The sequence below is a fragment of the Toxorhynchites rutilus genome, chromosome 3, assembly GCF_029784135.1.
Source record: "Toxorhynchites rutilus septentrionalis strain SRP chromosome 3, ASM2978413v1, whole genome shotgun sequence".
NCBI classification, from domain to species: Eukaryota; Metazoa; Arthropoda; class Insecta; order Diptera; family Culicidae; genus Toxorhynchites; species Toxorhynchites rutilus.
This window is the reverse complement of record NC_073746.1, coordinates 43,218,365-43,242,185: the sequence shown is the minus strand read 5'-3', so window position 1 is coordinate 43,242,185 and position 23,821 is coordinate 43,218,365. Positions and strand designations below refer to the sequence as shown.

General features: G+C 42.1%; 2 protein-coding genes across 8 annotated transcripts in view; one reads left to right on the top strand and one right to left on the bottom strand.

The window, feature by feature from the left end:
* LOC129780596 (E3 ubiquitin-protein ligase Ufd4) overlaps positions 1-23,821 on the top strand; it is a 75,564-nt gene that overhangs the window by 37,355 nt on the left and 14,388 nt on the right. For 4 of the 7 annotated variants that reach the window (XM_055789027.1, XM_055789024.1, XM_055789025.1 and 1 more), the window contains 4 exons: positions 15,771-15,910; positions 15,972-17,527; positions 17,593-17,729; positions 17,907-18,251. In XM_055789027.1, coding sequence (XP_055645002.1) covers positions 15,771-15,910; positions 15,972-17,527; positions 17,593-17,729; positions 17,907-18,251 — 2,178 coding nt within the window. The remainder of the gene's footprint in view (positions 1-15,770; positions 15,911-15,971; positions 17,528-17,592; positions 17,730-17,906; positions 18,252-23,821) is intronic. The other 3 variants (XM_055789030.1, XM_055789029.1, XM_055789028.1) reach the window with 2 other exon arrangements.
* On the bottom strand, positions 2,604-8,744 carry LOC129773072 (uncharacterized). Its single transcript, XM_055776623.1, has one exon. It carries the CDS (start codon positions 8,742-8,744, stop codon positions 2,604-2,606), a length of 6,141 nt encoding a protein of 2,046 aa, XP_055632598.1.

The window sequence follows — 23,821 nt, the reverse complement described above, 5'->3', positions numbered from 1 at the left end:
TCGCGGTTGACTTCAGTTTGGAAGGATGACACATTTTTATCTATTACCCAGTAGTTTTTAGCTTGAAAATCCTTGCAGTTTTAATTTAACCCAGCTTTACCTACTGCCGCTTTAAAAAAATTCATTCTCTGATTCGTCTGATTTCATTACTGAAAAACCTCTCGGGCATCTCCATCTTTATGTACATCATTCATCATTCAAACTTCAGAATCTCTCCAGTCATCGTCATTGTCATTCGTACTTCAAAATCAGAGAGAGGTGGTACCCAAAGAGTATCAATAAAATCCCCCGATCAAAAAGGAGAAATATATTACCGGAACGTGATCGGCTCAACAATTCTGGAGCTCACGGTTGTTCGCTTGTGTGAACAGCGCAGACAAAGAAGAAAACACATCTGAAAGCCGACATGCCTCCTTCCGTCTAGATGAGTACCGTTTGTTCGCCTTCACAGTCTGTGACTTTTCGACATTGAATTCACGGGGACATTCCTCTGCAATAAGAGAAGCAGCTTGTATTGCTGTAGTTGGCAATCGATACAACTCGCCTTGGCACGTGTCACAAAATGTTCGAAGTTTTCCTTCCGAGGAAATCACATCGGCCTTGATATTGAAATACCGCCCTCCATAATGTGGCATACTCGCGCGCTTAGCCGAATGCAATGATTTACAGATTTAGTTACAAATGCGGAAATCGGAATGTCTTGCAATAAATGCACAGAGGCTTGAACACAGCGGTTTGTTTGTGTATACGGTGTGCCATCATCAACACGTTCCTTCGTTAATATATCACACACCCACGCATGTCAGCGTCCGCACGCCGCAGCGTAGTGGAGAAATACTTAGAGAAATACTCGCGCGTTAGTGAACAAAAAAGCATAATAAAGACACCGCGTTGAGCAATGAATGCGCGGAGTGGTTTGTAATAAGAAAGAAAGGAAATAATAGCAAAAATACAGCGAATCACAGTCTGAATGATCAATGATCGACGAGTTTGTCATTCTTTTGCGGCGCAAACTATTTAGGTATACAAAAATTTGAACTTTCATAGGAAAGAAGAATATCTCGAAATTCTGCTTTGCTGGAATTCAATTAATTTGGTTAATAAGCAATATAATTCGAAACTACTTATAACCATGTATTTGAACGCTTTAATGAAGATACATGGTCATTGCCTACATATCTGATTCATGTGAGCTCTGATTTCTTCTTCTCCCGTTCACGCTCGCAGATCGCTCGCTTGTTACAGTTCGCAACTGCTACACATCATCGTTCGTGTATTTCGAACACTTCAGTGAGGTTTTTTTTTTTTGTTTGTTTTTGTATGATGGCGCGATTTTCGCTCTCACCGCTGCCTATCGTTTATCGCTTATCTTTGATATTTTCACCCCCCTCTAATCCCCTATCCTCACTCGCCGCAGCAATGGCAGACTATAACATCAGCCGTTTGTTGCCGTTATTCAACACCACATCTCACCACCACCACCATCATCATCACAAAGCATCATCCAACTGAAACGAGTGTGCGACTCTTTCGGAGGAACAAACGGCAACGCTCTTGTGAATATTTATAAACATTATTCGCACGCCGATGGCTACTGCTTACTTTGCTGCATACAAAATCAAATTAGTGAGTGAGTGAGTGAACGAGCGAATGAGAATGGGCACATTTTCACTTTTTTCTGTACTACTTCGTCCGTTGTGAGGTTGATCCCGTGTTTTTGTTTTACCGTCGATTGTCTTGAATAAGAAGCAGTTTCCGCGGTTGGAAATTTATTGATGTTCTCTAAATGTAAACCATTACGAGATGATAAGATCCATTCAAAGGTGTATGAGTATACTCGCGATAGTTCGAGGTTCTAACTAACATCGCTCATAGAAAATCTTCGTGCATTTTTCTTATGGACCTTGAGAAGGACTTAAATGCAGTTCGGCAGGAAGCAATTCCTCACAAGATGCCCCAAAGGAATTTTCCTTTGTACTTCCAAAAATCATCTGTTCATTTTCACTGAATCACTTCTTCTACATTGCAATCAATGGACAATCGTCAGACCCGGAGAGAGGGGATATCTTTTGAAGTTTCATAAGCATATGAACCACATCTCCACCGTTGACCTCGTAATGCTTGACGACGTTCAATATTTTCTCTTTGCTGACGACACTATTGAAAACTACCAGAAACGATGGATAATCATGTTAAATCGGCAGCAATTTCCTCAAACAAAAAGAGAGCCCATGACACCTTTTTTGCAATGAGATCAACATATGTGGGTAACAAGTTCCGTGGTCGGACAACGTCACTCTAGGACGAAAACAGAAATTTATCGTACACATCCAATACATCATAAGCTATTCTTTCGAATAATAAATCGCGCTAATTCCTGACAGCAGTACCAAACAGCTTCAAGCTGTAATTTTATTTGAATGCATTATTTCATCATCAGTTCATTAATTTCTTATTTACTTACAAATTCAGTGCGAAAAAAGGATCAAACCAAATGGCAAAATGATCCTAACGAATATTATAAGTTACGATTATCCTCTTGTATATTCTGTTGTTTTCATCAGCATGACAAGTATTGCTAAGCATGACGAGGCATCTCTAAACTATTGTCGTCCTGCATGGCAGGGTTGCCGATCTGCTGGTGGTGGCAACATCCTCCCCCCGGTGGAACCCGTGGTGGCTGTGGTTCCATCTACGCCTGCAACCTCCAGCACAGCCAGTTTTGAAACTGGTCGCCGAAATACGCCACTGGAAGTTTGCACGATTGCTTGTCTAACGGTGCCATCTTTTCCGGTTATCACCTCCAATATTCGACCTCGATTCCAATTGTTTTTTCTGGTATCATCCAACACCAGTACAAGGTCATCCACTTGCGCATTCCTCGTCTCACCAAACCATTTCGTACGTTTTGTGAGTACTGGCAAGTACTCTCTGATCCAACGCGACCAAAATCGATCCATGCATCCTTGAATCTTATTCCATGATTGTTTTAGCATCACACTATCGCTTGTGGTTACGCTGCATTCCTCTTTTGAACCAGATGAACTCCCTAGAAGGAAGTGGTTAGGAGTAAGAGCCTCTTGTTCCTCAGAGTCCAGAGGTAAGTACGTCAAGGGCCTACTATTCACTAGTGATTCCGCTTCCAATAGCAATGTATGCAGAGATTCATCATTCATTCGTTCATCGTTATACGCCGAGATAATAGCAGTTTTTATCGACCTTACCATCCGCTCCCACGCACCTCCCATGTGTGGGGCACTAGGAGGGATGAATCGCCACTTAGTTGTTGTACTTGTGAAGGTTCTAGTTAGTCCAGCATTGATTTGCTCCCTCAAAACTCTTTCTGCACCTTGAAAATTTGTAGCATTGTCACTGTGTATTTCTAGGGGAGCTCCACGACGACAGACGAAACGGCGCACGCTTCGGATACAGGACTCAGTGGTTAAATTGTGGACCATCTCCACATGGACAGCACGAATTGTCATACATGTGAAAAGCGCCACCCAGCGCTTCACACTACTTCTTCCAACTTTCACGAATAAAGGCCCAAAGTAATCAACCCCTACATAACTGAAAGGGCGTACATACGGAGATAATCTGGCTAATGGTAAAGCTGCCATTTGAGGAACTCGTGGGACTGCTTTTTTTATCCTACAGTATTGACAGTTTTCAACTACTTTCTTCACCTGGGCTCGTAAATTCGGAACGTGGAAACGTTGGCGAACTTCATTGACCACTGTCTCATTGTTCGCGTGTAGCAGAATACGGTGCTGTCGATCGATGATTAGATTAGTTAGGTGATGTGATTTTGGCAATATGATGGGGAATTTGAGATCTCTTGAAGCGCAAGAAGCCGCTCCTATCCTACCATCTATTCGTAGGATGCCTACTTCATCCAAAGTCGGTGTAAGTTGATACATTTTGCTGGTCTTGTCCAGAGCACGACGTTCAGTATCAGCTACTTTTTGATTTCTAGATAATGTTGTCATCTCTTCTGCAAAACACTCCCACTGTACCGATCGAATCAAAATTTTTTCAGCCTCCTGTAACTCGTTCTGTGTTAGATCACCAGTTTGATAATTGCGGTTGCGTTTCGAATTGACGATAAATCGGTAGACATAAGCAACGGAACGATGCAAACGATTCCAGGACGAAAATCGGCTGACATCGACGATCGGTTCCGGAATGAAAAACTCTTGATGTATGTATAGTGATCGCAGTTCGTCTTTGCATTGTTGCACTCGATGATGCGGTATCTCCCAGTCGATCCATTCATCCTCGGGTTTACAAAGGAATTCTGGTCCGCTAAACCAGATACTATTCGAACAGAAGTAGGGACCAACTCCCCATTTTGATGCTTCGTCAGCGGGATTCTTATCTGATGGCACCCATTGCCACTCCATTTGTTGCGTATACTCCTGGATTTCACTCACGCGATGTGCAACGAATGGTCGAAATCTACACGGATCCGAATTGATCCAGCTCAACGCCACTGTCGAATCTGTCCACAGGAACCTCTTGGTTATCCCAAAGTTGTGACCGTCTACGACGAACTTCATAAGGCGGGCCCCCTGCACACAGGCTTGTAACTCGAGCCTCGGGATTGTCATTAGTTTTAAAGGCGCAACTTTCGTTTTTGCTGCAACCAAAGCAACTTCTGCTTTCCCATCAGAATTCACGACGCGCAAATATGAAACGCACGCGTAAGCAGCCGGACTCGCGTCGACGAATGTGTGAATTTGAATATCATGCATGCATTCCCCAGAAATACTTCTAAAGTAGCTACGAGGGATACGCACTCCATTAATACTCCTGAGCATTGCGGTCCAGATTTGCCAACGCTCGAATGATGACTCAGCGATTGGCTCGTCCCAATCTGATCCTGCACGCCATATGTCCTGCAACAGGATTTTCCCGTGTACAACATACGGTGCCGCCAAACCAAGCGGATCAAATAGTGTCATTAGGCATCTAAGTACCTGCCGTTTGGTTGGTATCGCGCTACTAGCGATCAGATCCGTTATATCCGCTCTCATCTCGGTGGAATATTTAAGTTCATCTCTCTCCGTAAGCCACTGCATACCCAGAACTCGTTCTGTTTCTTCCCCATTCATTACCCCAAGGTTTTTTACGACAGTCTCCTTAGGCTCTCCAAGATAAAATGGAATCTCATCAAAGTTTGATCCCCATCCTCGAATCTCAAATCCGCCACTTTTGTGGATTGCTTTCACCTCCGACGCTACCTTTTTTGCTTCTTCAATAGTTAGAAAACTATCCAGATAGTCGTCCACATAGTGGCATTGGATGATCCCTTCCACGGCTCTCGGGAAATCCTGAGAAAATCTCTTTGCATTCACGTTTTTAACGTATTGGGCCATAGCAGGTGAACATGTCGCTCCAAATACTGCTACGTCCATAATGTAGACGTCTGGTTGTTTGCCAGGATCGTCCCGCCATAGAAAAAGTTGTGCACATTTATCCATTCCTCTTATTTTTAATTGGTGGAACATTTCCTTGATGTCGGCGGTCACTGCCACAGGAAATTGTCGGAAACGGAACAACACGTGCAGCAGCGAAGTGAGCTCGTCGGGACCTTTGAGGAGTAGTGTGTTTAAGGAGATACCATCAACCTTTGAAGAAGCATCCCATATCAATCGGACCTTCCCGGGCTTCTTCGGGTTTACTACAGCTCCTAGCGGCAAGAACCAGATTCTACGGGGATCAAAGTTAGTCATCTCCTCAGGTGAAGCTCGGTGCGCGTAACCCTTCACCTGATACTCTCGAATTTGACGTAAAATGTTTTCTCGTAGGATATGATCTTTCTCCATTCTTTTTTCTAAGCATTCTAACCTTTTCAAAGCCATACTGTAGCTGTCCGGGAACTCGACATTTTCATGTTTCCACAACAAACCCGTCTCATATCGATCTCCAATCCGTCGAGTGGTCTCTTGCATGATACGCCTAGCCCGCTTATCTTCTTCTGATATGTCTACAGCTTGTTTACTTTCGACGTCATCCAGTGCAAAATATGCTTTCACGTTATCGTTCAAAGCTTTATCACCCCCGCATTCACAAATATGATAGCTGTATGCTTGAATATCTTTCTCTTTTCGGCAGCCGTATACGTTCCAGCCTAGTCGGGTTTTCACGGCTGTCGGACCACCATTTTCACCTTCACGCGTTTTCAATGGAACTGCTAGCTTCAAATTATCGATGCCGATTAACATCTGCGGTTTAGCGTTATTATAACCTACTAAGGGAAGCCCTTGAAGGTGGGGGAAGCGTTGCTTCATTGTGTCCACGGGAAAACTCTGCGTTGGTAAATCTAGAGATTCAATTGTGCCAACATCTACCATGCGATACCGCTTATTTTTTCTCAACCCAGAAATGTCGAAAGCAACACGTTTTGAATTATGTTCTTGTCTCGTTACATTGCCAGTCCACTTTAAGCAGAGTGGTTTGATATATCCTTCTACTCCTAGTTCTTCTGCTAAACTCCTTTCTATCATCGTAAGGGATGAGCCTTCATCCAAAAAGGCGAATGTATTCAGGCTACCTGCACGTCCATATAGCGTGACCGGAACGATCCGAAAGAGAAGTTCAGACAAATTGTCCTGATGCACGTGGTTGGCTTCTGTCTGGTCTCGCTTCGGAGATGACTGTACCGAGGGGGACGAATGCAATAGCGGATGATGACGGTATTGGCAACCATCTACTCCGCAGCGTGTTTTACTGCGGCATGCCCTGCGCCCATGCCCAAAAAGACAGGTACGACAGAGTGCTTGGCTTTGTATTTTCTTCCAGCGATCATCAATTGACATTGCTAGAAAAGTTCTGCATTCTCTAGCGCGATGTCCATATCTCTGACAGATTGAACATTCTATTCCTGTCGTTTCTACGGGACGATTTCTCGTGTCGCATTCTTGGAAGTTTTCTTCGGCATCTGCGTGAACAAAGCTACGGTCAATTTGCTTCTGTCTCACAATTTTGTGTAGTTGATCACTGGTTGGGAAAGATGTTACACTGTATGCATCCTCTACTATTTCCTCCATGAATTTACTGAACGTTTCTAAATTGACGACAGTTACTTGTTTTCGGTGACTGGCCCACCGCATTTTATAGTCAGCAGGTAACTTGCTTACCAAATCTTTTAGTAACGTAGGGTTGCCCAAATGTTCCGGGAGGTTCGCTGCAATTATATGGTCACAGAGCCCCTGTACCATCGTTCCAAACTCAATCAGCGAATCAAGCTTATCGGCTCTCGGTGACGAAGATGTTCTCACTTTCTCGATAAAGGATTCTATCAAAATTTCGGGGCGACCAAAACGCATCCGCAGTGACTCAATCACTTGGGGTACGGAGGTGGGTAGAATTAAGCGACTCCGTACGGCCTCCCAAGCAATGCCCTTTAGGCAGCGTTGAAGACGAATCATGTTTTCGCCGTCACCATACCCACACGCCTCCGTAGTGTAATTAAAGTTGCTAATAAAAACAGGCCAGTCCGCAGGAACACCTGTGAAAACTGGTAAATCTCGTGGAAGAATTTGTCTAGCAGCGAGTTGATTTTGTGTTGGTCCAACTCTAACGGGAACCTCTTCTGCAACTGGTTCATTAGTGACATAATTCTGCCCTGAGTGCGCGACGCTTCGCTGCTGCTGCTGCTGTGGTAAGGGAAATTCGAACAATGGGTTTCGGTTCCCAGTAGATACTTGAGAAAAAACACTGTTTCGTTGTCCTAAAGATACGTTATTTCGCGGTTGATCAAAAGTGGTGGATTCACGTTGAATAGGTTGCTTTACGGTTGCGACAGGGGGGACATTTTGACCACTTTTTTTTAATGAAACGAGTTCACGCTGCTGTTCACGATCATTTTGCAAATCATCGCGTGCAAGAGGTAAAGAACCATCGACGTGTTCTATGAAGCGAGTGCTATTCCTTGATCCCATAGGGATTGATGGTGCCATCGATACTGGTGCTATGGTTTCTACCGGAGATATTTCACAATTTACCCCATTCAGTTGAAACGAACATCCTCTTGAAACATTTGTTGTATTCGGAAGAGTTTTAGGAATCGCCCCCTTCGCTATCGTCGATATTGATTCATTACGTGTTTTCTGTAATTCAAGCTGGAGTTTTTTCAGTTGCTCCTGTAAATCCTGGATCAGCTTCTGGGATTCCTCCTCGCGCCTATTCATTTTTCCCTGGAGTTCCATCACAAGTTTGCCTTGTTGCTGTGACGATTGGGCGTCCTGCTGGGTTACTGCTTCGATGGCAATACCACCCACTGCACCTTCATTTTCGTTTACAGCCATGGAAGCCTCTGCATGCTGCTCCACCCACCGATTAGTGCGTCTCGTTGAACTGACGATACTACGCTTACTACGAACACTCTTGTTTTCGTCGTCTCGTCCTGCCTGCACCTGTTGCTTTTGTTCCAGGTGCTTTTTTTGTAGTTCGTGTTCCCGTTGCATTTGCTGCCTCTCTAGCTCATGCTGCTCAGCCAAACGTTGCTCGCGTAATCTCTGACCAGAGGACGTTGATCTCGTTGAGGACGCTACGACGGTAGTTGATTGGTTTGTGATTGAAAGGCATCGTGAACAGATCCAATCACGGCATTCCACTGATGCTGTTACCCCGGCACAAGAGAAATGCCACCAGTCATCACATTTATCGCAGCATACCATGTTGTCAGCCATATCAGGCCGATTACAAGCTACACACGACTTGGTTTGCTCAGGCGTCATCACGGAATCATTCATACCGATGAATTTCTTGAAGATTTATTCTTTCGAATAATAAATCGCGCTAATTCCTGACAGCAGTACCAAACAGCTTCAAGCTGTAATTTTATTTGAATGCATTATTTCATCATCAGTTCATTAATTTCTTATTTACTTACAAATTCAGTGCGAAAAAAGGATCAAACCAAATGGCAAAATGATCTTAACGAATATTATAAGTTACGATTATCCTCTTGTATATTCTGTTGTTTTCATCAGCATGACAAGTATTGCTAAGCATGACGAGGCATCTCTAAACTATTGTCGTCCTGCATGGCAGGGTTGCCGATCTGCTGGTGGTGGCAACAATAAGCAAATGCAATAAGCTCACGAGAACCCTATTCAGGGAAACTTCGATATAATGTTCACATTTTCAATTAACGAATCTCAGATTGCAATGAAACGTTGTGAGTATAAAGACATTGGTCATTTGAGCAACTTGCATACTTGATGTCTCCAAAAAAGAATTACACTATTTTTTGGAAAGGGCCAAAGTTTTTTTCTCATTTTTTACAAAAAATTTTAACTCCAAAACTATAATACCTACAAAATTTAGGTCAAACAATGAAATGTAAGAAATTGTTTGAATTTCTATGTAAAAATACATGAATAAAATTACACTGCAACAGTGGCGTCTCGTGAGTAAATTGACTAGTTGTGCACCTACACGGTGAACCAGCGAAACCCAAAATTTGGGTAATTTCTGCTCAACATTGCAAAAGGGGCTAATTAGTGCTCGAATTAGGATTGGGCGATCTCGGATCGATTCTCAGAAGATCGATTTTTTTCATTCCTATTTCCGATTTTTTGCTTTCGATCTTTTCGATCTTTTTGTAGATTTGTTTTTCAGTGTACATCGATTTTTTATCTCACCAAAGGCCAACTAATATTTTTTTTAAACATAATGTCAACATTTGGATTGCTTCTTCTACGATTTACTTCAGTACAAATGCTGACAGAGACAGAACTAACGGCAGCTACTGAGGGGATGAACTGTAACAGGCTGCGCATAGGATCAATGAACCTGATGTTGACATCAATTACTGGTGAAAGGTTGTTTTCTAGATCTGGCGCCAAAATCGATAGTCGGCTTCGACTAAATGACAGATGTATGGCACGATTGGCTTTTATGGGATCATTGTTAGCTGAGTTCTGGGCTGTTGTTCAATTTCTAATAATACTTTTTCGATTAATTCATCAAATAAAACGACCACCTGACGGCACAAAATGAATACCCTGTTGCTGTGGAGCAAGAGAAAATGATTTGATATTTGAATAGAAATATAAAATTTGTATTTCTTATTCAAATAAACGACAGTATTCATAAAGGATAAGCATATAAATCGGAACAAGCTTTTAATTTTTCGAAAATCAATTCGGCAAAGATCGATTCTTTGGTACCGATTTAATCAGTGGATCGATCCCTACGCCGTTTGGAAAATCGATTCAATAAGATCGATCTTTTTACAGGGTGGGCCATTTAAAGTGGAAGCATCTGGCAACCCCATAACTTTTGACAGAGATGTCAGATTAACAAATGTCATACGGCGTTGGAAGCGTCATTTTCAGTACAATAACCATGGAACAATACACACCTAAACAACGCGCTGAAATTGTTCAGCTGTACATTCAAAATAACTTCTCATTTTGTTAACTAAACGTGCGTGGAAAAATAAAAATAAAGTTAAAACATCGCCTGGAGACAACACTATACGTCGATTATATGCCAAATTTATATCGTCTGGTAGTGTTGGTAATGCCAGTCATCTGTCCAGACAACGACCAAGACGTTTCGACGAGAATATTGATGCCGTTCGAGCCAGTGTTGCAGAGACTCCATCGACATCAGGTCGCCATCGTTCGCAAGAGTTAGGCATCGCTCGAACCACTCTCCGACGCATAATTCGTGTTGATTTGAAAATGTTTCCGTATAAAATTCAAATGGCTCAACAACTTAACCCATCTGACTTACCACGTCGACTTGATTTTGCGAAATGGACTATCGAAATGGCCAAAAATGAACGTGGCTTTTGGCAAAAAATCATAATGTCTGATGAGGCGCATTTCAACTTGAATGGAGGAGTGAATAAACAAAATTGTCGGTTTTATGCTACTGAAAACCCTTAATTCATCGAAACGCAACCTCTTTACGACCAAAAAGATACTGTGTGGTGTGGAATTTATGCCGATAAAGTCATCGGCCCGTACTTCTTTGAAAACGAAAATGGAGCAACGGTAACCGTGAATGGGGAGCGTTATCGGACAATGATAACCGATTTTTTATTGCCATTTGTTCGTGAAAATGAATTGGACAATTACTGGTTCCAACAGGACGGCGCTACATGCCATACAGCGGCTGCCACGACCAAATTATTGCGCGAAATGTTCCCCGGAAGATTAATATCGAAAAACGGCGATTATGACTGGCCACCGAGATCACCTGATTTGACGCCTCCTGACTTTTTTTTATGGGGATATTTAAAATCCAAGGTATACACTGGTAAACCATGGACCCTGGCTGCGCTGAAAGACAATATCCGACAAGAAATTGCTGCCATATCGGCCGAAACATTGGGCAAAGTGATGGAAAATGCCGAAAAAAGGGCACATTTTGCGGTCAAGGCCAGAGGCGGTCATTTACGAGATATCATAATCAAAAAGTAGTTAGAACAAATCTCCTTGGACCAAAATAAATGAATTTCAAAAAAAATAATTTAAAATTCCACTTCTTTACTTTGCTATTGCAAAAACAAATCCTTCCACTTTAAATGGCCCACCCTGTATAAAGATCGCCGAATCCTAGCTCAAATATTGTTTTTTTTTATTTAAGAATTTTAGTGGATTGACTAACTCGTGTTTTCTCATATTTCAAACATTTCTGAGTCTAATTCTTATTATAAGCTATTTTTCACAATCGTGCGTAGTAGATTGTATATAAATTCAATATTACATTGCATAATTTAGATGCGTAATGGAGTGTGATAGAATGTTTCTTAAACATAATATTAGAGTCTTGTTTTCAGAGACTAATTATCATTTTAATTAAATTTCTTCTGGTGATGCGGTAATGAAATTTAAATCGCAATCAGTCGCAAAAAGGTTTTCCAATAAATTGCTCCTGATGTTAAAGTTCAAGAAGCGATTTGTTCTCAATAGCCAAAATCATTAGCTTTTTCAGTCGCTGCTCTCCCATCGTTGATCATAAGTAGGTTTTCAGTCTACGAAGAACTAAAAAACTTTGTTTGACCGATGCTGTGGTTGGAGGAAGCGTTAGTATTAGCTTTGCGAATAAAACAATTTCCGGAAAAATATCGTCAAGATTGCTACCGATCAGTGTTTTTATAATCTCCGTTATTTTCTTCTCGGCAAGTTCTGGCTTCGTATAGAACACTCGCAGTTCATTTCCTAATTTCACTTTGTCAAAATTAGAGTTCTGGTTGTTGTAGTGTATGGTACAGAATGTTGGTAAATGAGAAATTTGAAGCGATTGAAGAAAATTGTATCGAAATCCAGCATGAAATCGTATCACCATCCCACTTTGTGTCACCAAGATACATTTCTTCCAGACAAGTAAATTTTTTTCATTACAGGCAAACCTTTTTTTGTGCGGGGGTTAGGGACCGCACAAAAAAGTCGCATAAAAAAAACTTCACCAATAGGTTTAAAATATCGTGTTCGGTACACATTTTGAAAAAAACTTTTTATGTGCGGTAGATGGGGATCGCATAAAAAAATTTCCCCCAAGAAAATAATTCAAATCCACGCCATTCACCGTTCAATTTCCTTTTGTTTCCCTGCTTTGCGATGGGACACTTTGCCTTTCCAGTTTCGCGTGGCTGTTTGGTGCTTTTAGTTGCATGTCGAAACGTGTCAAATTTGCTTCAATTCATACACCGCAGTAAACTAAACTCATTCTGAATTTATTCCGATGTTCCAGAACACTACCGTGGAATTTATGAAGACGGAAACCGACATGTCTTTCGTAGCCAAAAAGTTACACATGTCCTTATAGTTTCCTCTATTTACAGACGTTATGCTTTCACCGTGACCTTGGAAGCTTAGCCAATGTGAACTGAGAAGACAAACTAATTCAATGAGAATGTTCATGTCTTCTCTGTTTTTCTTCACAATTGAATTATGCTTGTTTCTTACGATTTCATTAGCATGATCTAACGCATCTTCAATGCAAGTTTTCTCAAACGTGCGGCATGTCATGCTGTTGTTGGTGTGCTCTTTGGTAGCTGAATGAGTTTATAGCGAAAGATGGATGATTCAAATCTGCATATCCTACTCTGTATAGTTCATTAAGACTTATGTCAGATGAATGTATCTTTTAATAAAAATAAAAAGTATCTCTACACTGTTTTCTGTTAGGCTCTGTAACAGCAAACAAGGCCAACAGAATAGCTTTACTCTTGTCCCTGAACCACAAAGCTACTTCGCGTCGTGAGCTGTAGCATCAAAGGTCCGTGTAACTATTTTACCGTTTCTAGCACAAGTCGTTTTTAACTTGTCCAGTTTTGGCCGCGGAAAATCCATTTTCGCAAAAAGTTATTTCTCTTCCACAGTTCTTTTCGCAAACGGTCTTTTCAAAAACTCATCGACAATACATTGCCCAACAGTGATTTGTGAAAATTTATCGCAAATCTCAATTGGCACACCAAAAAAAAACTGGATGAAATTTTGTCATCTAGAGTGCGCCAATCCGACTGCGTACGGTTGGAGAGAAGCGGTTTAAATGCGCGACAACGAATAAGAACTTTGCAAGATGGAAAATGATAACGAGAGATGCATTTGGTTCGACAGATATATTTCGAGTGTTCTTTCGTTCGTTTTATAGCATCATTTATACACTGACCGGTGGCTATCGGAACAATTGGCGAAAATGGTTACAGAAAGTTGGTTCTTTTTGATGTGGACTAGGATTGCGCGATCTTTATAAAGAGATCGATCTTATCAAGTCGATTTTCCAAAAGGCGTAGGGCGATCTTTGCTGAATTAAAAGCTTTTTTTCGATTTATCAATTTATGCTTATTCTATATGAATGCTGTCGTTTCTTCGAACAGCGGATACAAACTTCATATTTCTATTCAAATATCGAAACATTTTTCTTTGGAAAAAGTATTATAACAAATTCAACAACCGCCCAGAACTCAGCTGACAATGATCCCATAAAAGCCAATCATGCCATACATCTGTCATTTAGTCGAATCCGATTCTTGATTTTGGTGCCAGATCTAGAAAACAACCTTCCGCCTGTAATTCGTCAACATCAGGTTCAGTGATCCTATGCGCAACCGGTTACAGCTCATCCCCTCAGTAGCTGCCGCTAGTTATGTCTCTGTCAGCATTTGTACAGAAGTAAATCGTAGAAGAAGCAATCCAAATGTTGACATTATGTTTGAAAAATGTGACCTTAGGTGAGATTAAAACGATGAATGCTAAAAAACAAATCGAAAAAATCGAAAGCAAAAAAATCGATTTTCTCGATTATCTCGAGCACAAAACATCGATCCAAAAAATTGTAAATCGGGATGGAAAAAATCTTCTAAGAATCGATCCGAGATCGCCCAATTGAATAGCAAATTCTGCTACGGACTATTGGATGCTGGTACAAAGCAGATTTAGGGATATTCAAATGCGGCTACTGGTATCTAGTCCATTGGCTATTTGTCCGCATGATTTATGGCCCTTTTTGTTATGAACTATATCGATGTATATTGATACGTTGTCCTATTGTCTTACTATCAGTAGAAATCGAATCGCCTTTTATTAACCTATTGAGAATAAGGATTGAACAGGTAGATCAAATCAGATATAGGGCTAAATGCAATGTATTGCCACCACTGGGAATTAGTTCTATGTGGTAGAAGAGAACAATGAAGGACAATGAGGACACGTGGGAAGACCTGCAAAAATCCGAACTGATGAAAATCTAGTGAAAATACATTACTTCGAAACATTGGCCGTTATATTAGTGTATTGAATTATTTATCAATGAACTGTAATCGAGTCAGATTACGTTATTCAACTTTGACGAGGACGAAGAGAAATCCAGAAAGGGTTTGAACAATAGAAAGCAGCAGTATCAGTGTTTTCATGAGGTGATCTCCGATTTAAATATTACATTCTTCGTTTGGTGTAAAATTCTAAAAAAAAATGTTTTAGTAAATGTTTAGTAGTAACATAGACAGTTTTTCATTTGTGATCAAATAGTCCATAACATTTTTCAAATCAACTACCTATGTATCCTACAACTGTAAGACGTGTAAAAGTGCCAGCTCCGGACACGAACGTAGTCTATCACCTATAATTCATCCCAGTGTACATAATGCAAACCACATTCAAATGCAGTCACGCTTGGCGAGCTACTATTACTGCCGTGCGCTATGAAAAGCGAAAGCGAAACAAGATGAATTCTGAATCTTTCCCTCCAGATGAGACACAGCAGTCTCACCCAATGATGACACGATGGGCGTTTGAGGGGGGAGGGGGGTATATGTGTATGGAGGACAAAATGAAAAACCTATTTCAAAAACTGCAACGGCGGAACGTGCTTTAAACTGACGACGACTTTTACGTGATGCAGATATCCGATTTACATCACAGCCTCATTAAAGCGAAGCTCACACGAAGTGCATACACACAAACACAGATGTTTTCTGCTGCTCTTCTACCGTACCAACGTGGGATCTAGCGGCTGTTACGACTGATCCACTTTCATAAACGCCAAGCAAACTCGTGTTCGCTTTATGTTTTCCATTGGCAGAATACAGAACGGAAAACCAAGAACACGACGTTGTCGAGGGCAGCCGAATCCATCGGAAGACACCGCATCGAACCGTCCCGTGTGAATGTTGCACACTGTTTCTATTGAGTCTAATCTTATAATGACCTACTTTCAGTGAGATTTATATTAACCCACAAATTATGTACATGGTTTTTAGGCAACGTGTTTCATTATCTCCTATTTCTCCTTCTCCTCCATAGATGGGTGACGTTGATCCAGAGACACTATTAGAATGGCTTTCAATGGGCCAGGGAGACGAACGGGACATGCAGCTGATTGCGTTGGAGCAGCTCTGTATGTTGCTTCTCATGTCCGATAACGTGGATCGTTGTTTTGAGAGGTAAATATAAATATATTTTTAACATCTTCCGCCCATATATTGAAACATGATTCAATTCCAGCTGTCCACCACGAACGTTCCTTCCAGCCCTATGCAAAATATTTCTGGATGAGCTAGCACCGGAGAACGTGCTAGAAGTGACGGCCCGTGCCATTACTTACTACCTGGATGTATCATCAGAGTGCACACGCCGTATCGTAGCGATCGATGGTGCTATCAAAGCAATCTGCAATCGGCTCGTAGTTGCAGATCTCGACAGCCGAACGAGCCGCGACCTGGCAGAGCAGTGTATAAAAGTGCTGGAACTGATATGCACCCGTGAAGCCGGAGCAGTGTTCGAGGGAGGTGGACTGAACTGTGTTCTTTCCTTCATCCGCGACAATGGATCTCAAATTCACAGAGACACACTTCACTCGGCTATGGCCGTTGTGTCGAGGTTGTGTACCAAGGTTGAACCACAAGGTGCTAATGTGCAGACCTGTGTAGAAAGCCTTAGTACACTGCTTCAACACGAGGATCCACTTGTGGCAGATGGTGCGCTCAAGTGCTTCGCCTCCGTCGCAGATCGCTTCACACGAAAGGGAGTTGATCCGGCGCCACTAGCAGAGTATGGACTAGTTACAGAACTTCTCAACCGGTTGAGCAATGCAGCTGGACCCCAAACAACAGCAGCAGCTGCAGGGACAAGTTCCAATGCATTAGCCGGTGGTCAAGCAAACAGCCAAGAAGCAGTTGCCGCCTCACCACCTCAGCTTTCATCCTCTGCACCCAAGAACCAAGGAGTGACGGAAGCTGGTCGATCAAGTCAGTCTATCGCCACCACCATATCACTGCTATCGACGTTATGTCGAGGATCGCCTTCAATCACTCACGATCTGTTGAGGTCCAATCTTCCAGAGGCGATGGAACGGGCCTTCAAGGGCGATGAAAGATGCGTGCTTGACTGCATGAGGTTGGCCGATCTCATCTTGTTGCTATTGTTCGAAGGTCGACAAGCGTTAGGCAGAGTCGGTGGATCTAGTGGCCAACTGGCTCCGCGGGTACGAAGAGCCGATTCCAGCACGGAACGAACACATCGACAACTAATTGATTGCATACGAAGTAAGGACACAGAAGCTCTCATTGAAGCCATCGAATCCGGTGGAATCGACGTCAACTGTATGGACGACGTTGGTCAAACACTGCTGAATTGGGCTTCGGCTTTCGGTACTCTTGAAATGGTAGAATTTTTATGTGATAAAGGTGCTGACGTGAACAAAGGCCAGCGAAGTTCCTCTCTGCATTACGCGGCTTGCTTTGGCCGGCCGGGAATTGCTAAAGTGCTGCTCAAACATGGTGCCAACCCAGATCTGCGGGACGAAGATGGTAAAACTCCACTGGACAAGGCTCGCGAGCGACCGGACGAAGGCCATCGAGAGGTTGCATCGATCTTGCAATCACCCGGCGAATGGATGACCGCTGCCACCCGATCAGATCTGAAAAGCGACACTGAGAGTGGAGATAGTGAACCGCGAGGCGACCCGGAAATGGCACCGGTATATCTCAAATTCTTCTTACCCATATTCTGTAAGACGTTCCAAAGCACAATGCTGGCTAGCGTTCGGCGATCTAGTTTAGGTAATGTTTAATCGAATGAGCCTGACAGCAATTTCCCTAAGTCACATATACCCATTTCATTTTAGGTTTGATTAAGAAAATGATCCAATACGTTCAACCAGATATGCTTTCGAGGCTTTGCTCCGCCGAAGGTTTACAAAGTCACGAACATAGCTTGGGAACACTACTAGTCGAAGTCGTAGCGAGTGTCCTAGACAATGAGGTAAGCAAACCACATACGATGTGGCGAATTAAGCCGCACTAACATCCTTTTTCAGTGCAAATTGGTCTCTGATCCGTCCAAAAGCTATGAAAGAAGAAATAAAAAAAACAATTAGCCTTCCTATTACTCAAATACATTAGTAGATGTTTACAAAGTTTCAAACTATACGGCTTACAGATAAGCTACAGCTGGCCATCACAGTCAACACCACCGTCTGTACTGCCCTTAACCGTTTCCTCCTCTTCTACTACTAGTAGCAATAGCATTCTAGCGAAGTACAGTTGCGCTGACCGAGTGAGCAAGTACGTTCAAAATCTAAGGCAACAGCAGCAGCAGCGCCGTAACTCTAGCTCTTACATAATTCCTCCGCCACCGCCAATGCTACCGCTGACCTCGTCACCGATGGCAGCACAGGTGCCCCCGTGTTCGCTCAGCGAAAACCATCATCCTGTGGAGAGCTGCAAAAGCAATAACAACACAAAACGTTGTAGTCAAAGCAATTGGTCTGATCTGAGCATTGCGGTAATAAGAAGCTTGGATGGTTTGATTATTTGGTTATATTAGTTTTTCTCGAGTACACCATTTCAGAATATCGCAATCGTATAACAATCGATCATTATCTCGAGTTATCTCGAGGAGACTGTTGTTTGTAGCGAGAAGTCATGCTTATCAATTAATCAAAATTATTATGAGTGTTGTTATTTGTTCGTTTAAATCACATTATCTATCACACTTTCATTTCGGGGGCTTATGTCGGTGTCTTTCTTAGTGGTTTCATATCTCACGTGATAACTACTGACTGCTTGCTTCGAAATTATGAAATTGAAACGATAACTTACTTTTCCTTCAGCCAGAGTCATTTTCGAATGAGCAAAATTCATTATCGTCGTCAAAGTGTTTCATTTGGCATGCGAAAGGACGCTCGCAACTATTGAATTGAATGTTTCATCCGTTCGGATTTACAAAGAAAAAAAAATGAGAAAGACACGCTCACTACCACACCACGGGCGTCGGCAACTGATTACTCTTGTTAGCCAACTGAATACCCTTCCACTTACTCGATTTCATTTATTTCAGTGAGTACGTTTCGAATACAACAACAATTTTTTCATTTGAATATAAACTGCTCAGATAAATAAAGTAACTTGAAGCGACAATAAGGAGCCACACGAAATGCAGTAGGATCATTATTGAGTGATCTGCGAACTACGCACTGCCGTTCTACGCATAGTTGTCCCATGTTCCAAAATTAGCAACTGAAAATAAACGCAATCAAAGTTTTCTAGCATATTTGTCTGCCAGAAGCTTTAAGCATTTTAGTTTGGCAATACACCGTTTTTTTATAAGTAGTAAACTATTGTTTAATTGAATTTGAAGAGTTCCCCTGATTCGAGTCATTCAAGCATGATTAAGGACCTAAAATACATGGTAGGACAGGTAGGAAAGAAATGTCGTATTTCTGATCGAAATTTGACGCTTTATTTAAAATACTTAAAATTATCCAATTTAAGTCAAATATGCGCCGTTTTGATTCGCAAACTTGTTGCCATTTAGAAGGTAACTTCATTATACCCCCTTATAAAACCCACCTCCTTATTTGCAAAAAACTCAGACAGCCAGTTTTCGCAAGCCTCTTTTGAGGCCAACTTAGTATTACCAAGAGCGTTTTGTATGGACCGGAAGAAATGATAATCACTTGGAGCTAGGTCCGGACTATACGGTGGGTGCAATAGGACATCCCATCCGAGCTCCCGTAGCTTCTGGCGGGTCTTCAAAGATGTGTGAGGCCGAGCGTTGTCCTGGTGGAAAACAACACCATTCCTATTGGCCATAGTTGAGCAGCTCATAGTGGATGATTCCCTTCCAATCCCACCAAACACAAAGAAAAACCTTCCTGGCCGTCAATCCAGGCTTGGCGATGGTTTGGGCCGGCTCACCGCGCTTCGACCACGACTTTTTTCGCTTTAGGTTGTCGTACGTGATCCACTTTTCATCACCAGTCACCATCTTCTTCAAAAATGGGTCGAGTTCGTTCCGTTTCAGCAGTGCATCGCAGGCGTTGATTCGATCTAAAAGATTTTTTTGTGTCAACTCGTGTGGCACCCATACATCCAGCCTTTCTTGGAATCCAATCTTCTGCAAATGGTTCCAAACGGTTTTATGATCTATACCCAGTTTCTGGCCAATCGAATTCAAGTTGATATGTAATCCCAGTGTGTGTCGCCTTTCGTCAAGCAGTTGGGCAAATCCAAATCCAAATCCATTGTGTGCCGAAAAAAGACGGACAATGGCGTTTTGGTTTTGTTGGTGACTACCGTGCATTAAACAAGGTACCCTTGCCAGATCGCTACCCAGTGCGCCATATATAGGACCTTTTGTATGAATTTCAGAAGAAAACAATATTTAGTACTCTTGATATGATTCGAGCATACCACTAAATACCCGTCAACAAAGAAGACATCCAAAAACCGCAATTGTATTATCAATTTGGATTGTTCGAATTTCCTCGAATGCAGTTCGGGTTGTGTAATGCTGGACGAACATTCCAGTGCTTCATGCATAAGCTCCTAGGTGACCTGGAATTTGCTGTGGTGTACATAGACGATATCTGCATCGCGTCTTCAAGCTTCGACGAGCATAAGCGGCACATTCGAATAGTTTTTGAACGTTTACGAGAGCGCGGACTGGTTATAAATTTAGAGAAAAGCAAGTTTGCCCAAGAAAAATTTGAGTTCCTGGGTTATCTGGTTTGTAGTAAAGGTGTCCTAGCATTACCAGACCTACAAACGATTCATTCCTCACGCATCCGCCATCCAAGTGGATCTTCAAGAACTAATACCAGGGAATAAAAAGAATACTTCGAACGTTATCCAGAGGGACTTCGTCAAGCTGATTTTCTAATGCAATTACAAAAAACATTCGACCATCTTCAACCACATAACCCCGAGTATCATTGAAAGCCAACTGTGTTTGTTCAAAGTGCTCACGAGATACGACAAATTTATGGACGTACAAATTCATGGAAAATCACAGCGTATATAAATCGACCGTCTTAAGCCTGTTTTTGGGCCGATAGGTGATTCGCAGAGAGAATTCAATTTGTGCAGAAGGTAAAGGGTTCCATCAGCAGGTTCGAAGGGAATGGGGGACCAGTGGGTACTGTCCAGATTAAGAACGGACTGGTCACTGCCTCCGTTACACCCTTTTGAATATTTTCAAATGTTCGATAGTCCCTAGTGAAATGAGTCATCCTCGCATGTAAAGCGGACAAATATGTTAAGATGTTTTAGTTCGCTTACAATAGTAGAATCCGCATAATCACAGATACTTTTTATAGTAGTCCCATTGAAAATTTACTAGCCGAACTAGGCGTACCTCCGTTTCAGATGGTGTGTTTGCGAAGGATGATTCATGAACTGGTTAGGTGGAAGAATGCGCTGCTTGGGGTAGTAATCAGGCAACATTATCAAATCAAAATTGGTTATACACTGCCTCGTCCACTGCGCTTGTGTGATTGCTCTTCTAGCGCCTGGGTTGCTATTCTTTTTAGCATAACTTGGAGGAAGATCGAATTCTCTACCGTCTCCGTATTGAATATACCTGGATGACTCATAACTTTCATGCGAAAAAAGGATAACCCCCTGTTTGTGGCGGCACCCGTCTGACAGTGGAGTATGTAAACTGTGAACCTTTGTAGGCGAATTGAGCTTACGTAGTGGTGTTAATATCGGGAATTGAACCCGAACCCCCGGCATGTTAGGTTTGACGCTAACCACTCGGCCACGGGAGCACCCAGGAACAACAATACACAACTATTGGAAAAAAAATCCAACCAACATCGGTCTCGAACATCATCGCCACCTACCGTGTGTGGTTGTTCCGCCAGGCACTCCTCATACGCGGGCTGACGAGACAGTGCTTCACTTTGCTTCTACTACTCGGTGAACGCTCCGCATGCACCCATCATACGTTTGCTCGTACACTTCATACGCAGGCTGACAAAACGTTGTTCCTTGCCTTGCGTTCCACCAAACACGGTCAACGCTTTGTCTATTGACCAGTCATCGTCCCAAGACACACCAGGAGAAATATATCGAGGATAAAATATTGGCAACCTCTACACCGGTGCACCCCCCTCCGGTTGGTGGTCCTCGATCACAACCGATATCGGTGAGTGAAAATTTTCCAAACGTGTCCCTATGTGTGTAGCTATGCGAGTAGACGTTGGTGATGTCATGTTTTTCAAAATTAAGGGCTGAGCTTGAATGATGGGTCGATAACACATGGTCCCATTGCTTGTATCAATTCCAGTAGATATTTAATCTAGTAGGGGTATAACCCTAGTGTAAGATGTACTGGATCGTGAAGAGCTTAGGTAAGCCTTATAAAGGCCATACCGTTCGAATAAGAGGCACTGAAGGTTTGCCTTCTATGGGGTATACACCCCCGTGTCAGAGATACTGGAGTTCGAAGGAAATTGTATCACACGTTAGGTAGGCCATACCCTCCGTATGAAAGGTGCTGGAATGCTGGAATGTGAAGTGGTTGTATTCCAATCGTTGTTCCGACATATATCACATGTGGCCACTTTACACCTTCGTGTGAGAGGTACTGTAGGGAGAAGTGGGTTGTAAGTCTTATGTGGGAAAATGATCCATTATGTTCGAGAGCAACTCAACTTGTGAGATATGATACATGATTGGAATACGTGGCGGAACAACCACTCTCCTGCGGGTTCACCGAGTACTGGACGCAAGGCGGAGCAGTTCCTCCGTGTGAGCATATGAAACAGTGGATGTCAAGTCAGCACATCGCGCATGATGGGGGAACTCTTCTGTGTGGAAAGCATTGAGTTGATGATGAATATGCTATTCAGCATGGTACCAGGTACTTAAGAGGCGATTGGCCATTGAGAGTACGAACTTTCGAAACAACCTAATACAATAACAACCGGCCCTCTCGTTTTGGCCTATTGGTGAAATCCGCAGCTATCAGTTCAAAAGACGAACTTGTGCAGCTTGTGTCAACGAAAAAGTAAAAAACAAATTACGAATTTCAACATGCCTAACCTTAGTTTACCTTCCCCAGAAACACAAATGTAGGAATGTAGAATTTTAATTCCATTACTTCCATTCAGTGTCTTAGAATATCAACAAATTTTCACGAGTAACAAATATGATTTTATTTCAGTGTAAATGACTTTTTTCAGCTTGAAACACACTGCCCTCATTATATACATTATATGATGACAATAACAAATGAGTTCATTTTGTTCATATCGCTGATGCATGAACAAATTGGCTATAATAAATGAATGCGGCATTGAGGGGGTTCATAACTTCGCTGTTATTTATACTTTGAATATCAAAAGCAACAAATTGATATTCATCACATTCGAAACGATATTCGTTCTGGCATTGATTTTGAGTCAAAATTCAAAAATAAAAAATAGTCAGGCTGGACCATTTAGAGAACAAAAACGCCAGAGTTTGATGAAACGGACTTTGCAAGAAATCGCGCAGGATTTTGTTTGGCAAGACGGTAACAACGACATCGCGAACGATCCCTAAACGCCGTATTGCAATTGAATAACAATTGCTTCTAGACTCGATGGTCAAATGGATTACATATCATCGCCTGCGTTGATTGGGAAGAACTTAAGCAGCAGTACAATTCGGACTGAATGAAAACCAAGCGCACACAGCTGCCTCAGATTAAAAGTAAACAACAGCTGATATTCATTTGGCTAAAATGAAATTCAATTCTGGTATCTTGAATAATCAAGATGAAAATTACACTGGGTGGAAAATAAACTTCAAAACATTTTGAAGAACGAATTAACATTTGACGAATTTACCTAAAGCTGAATCAGTTTATGCGACATCTACATTAGAGCTCAGAACTACAAAAGTGAGGGTGTTTGTTCATTTTACGCACTGAACAGCGCGATTCGGTCGTGATTATTTTGATTATTTCTATTTAAAATCATTTTAGTAAATGGTAAGAAAATTATATTTTTATCTATTTACAATGGTCTCAACACGCGATTGGACCAAATTCATAGATAATCTTCGAAATGTTTATGTTTGATA

Bases quoted from the DNA above. Each gene is read 5' to 3' on its own strand.
- LOC129773072 (XM_055776623.1), bottom strand. From the start codon at position 8,744: ATGACGCCTGAGCAAACCAAGTCGTGTGTAGCTTGTAATCGGCCTGAT.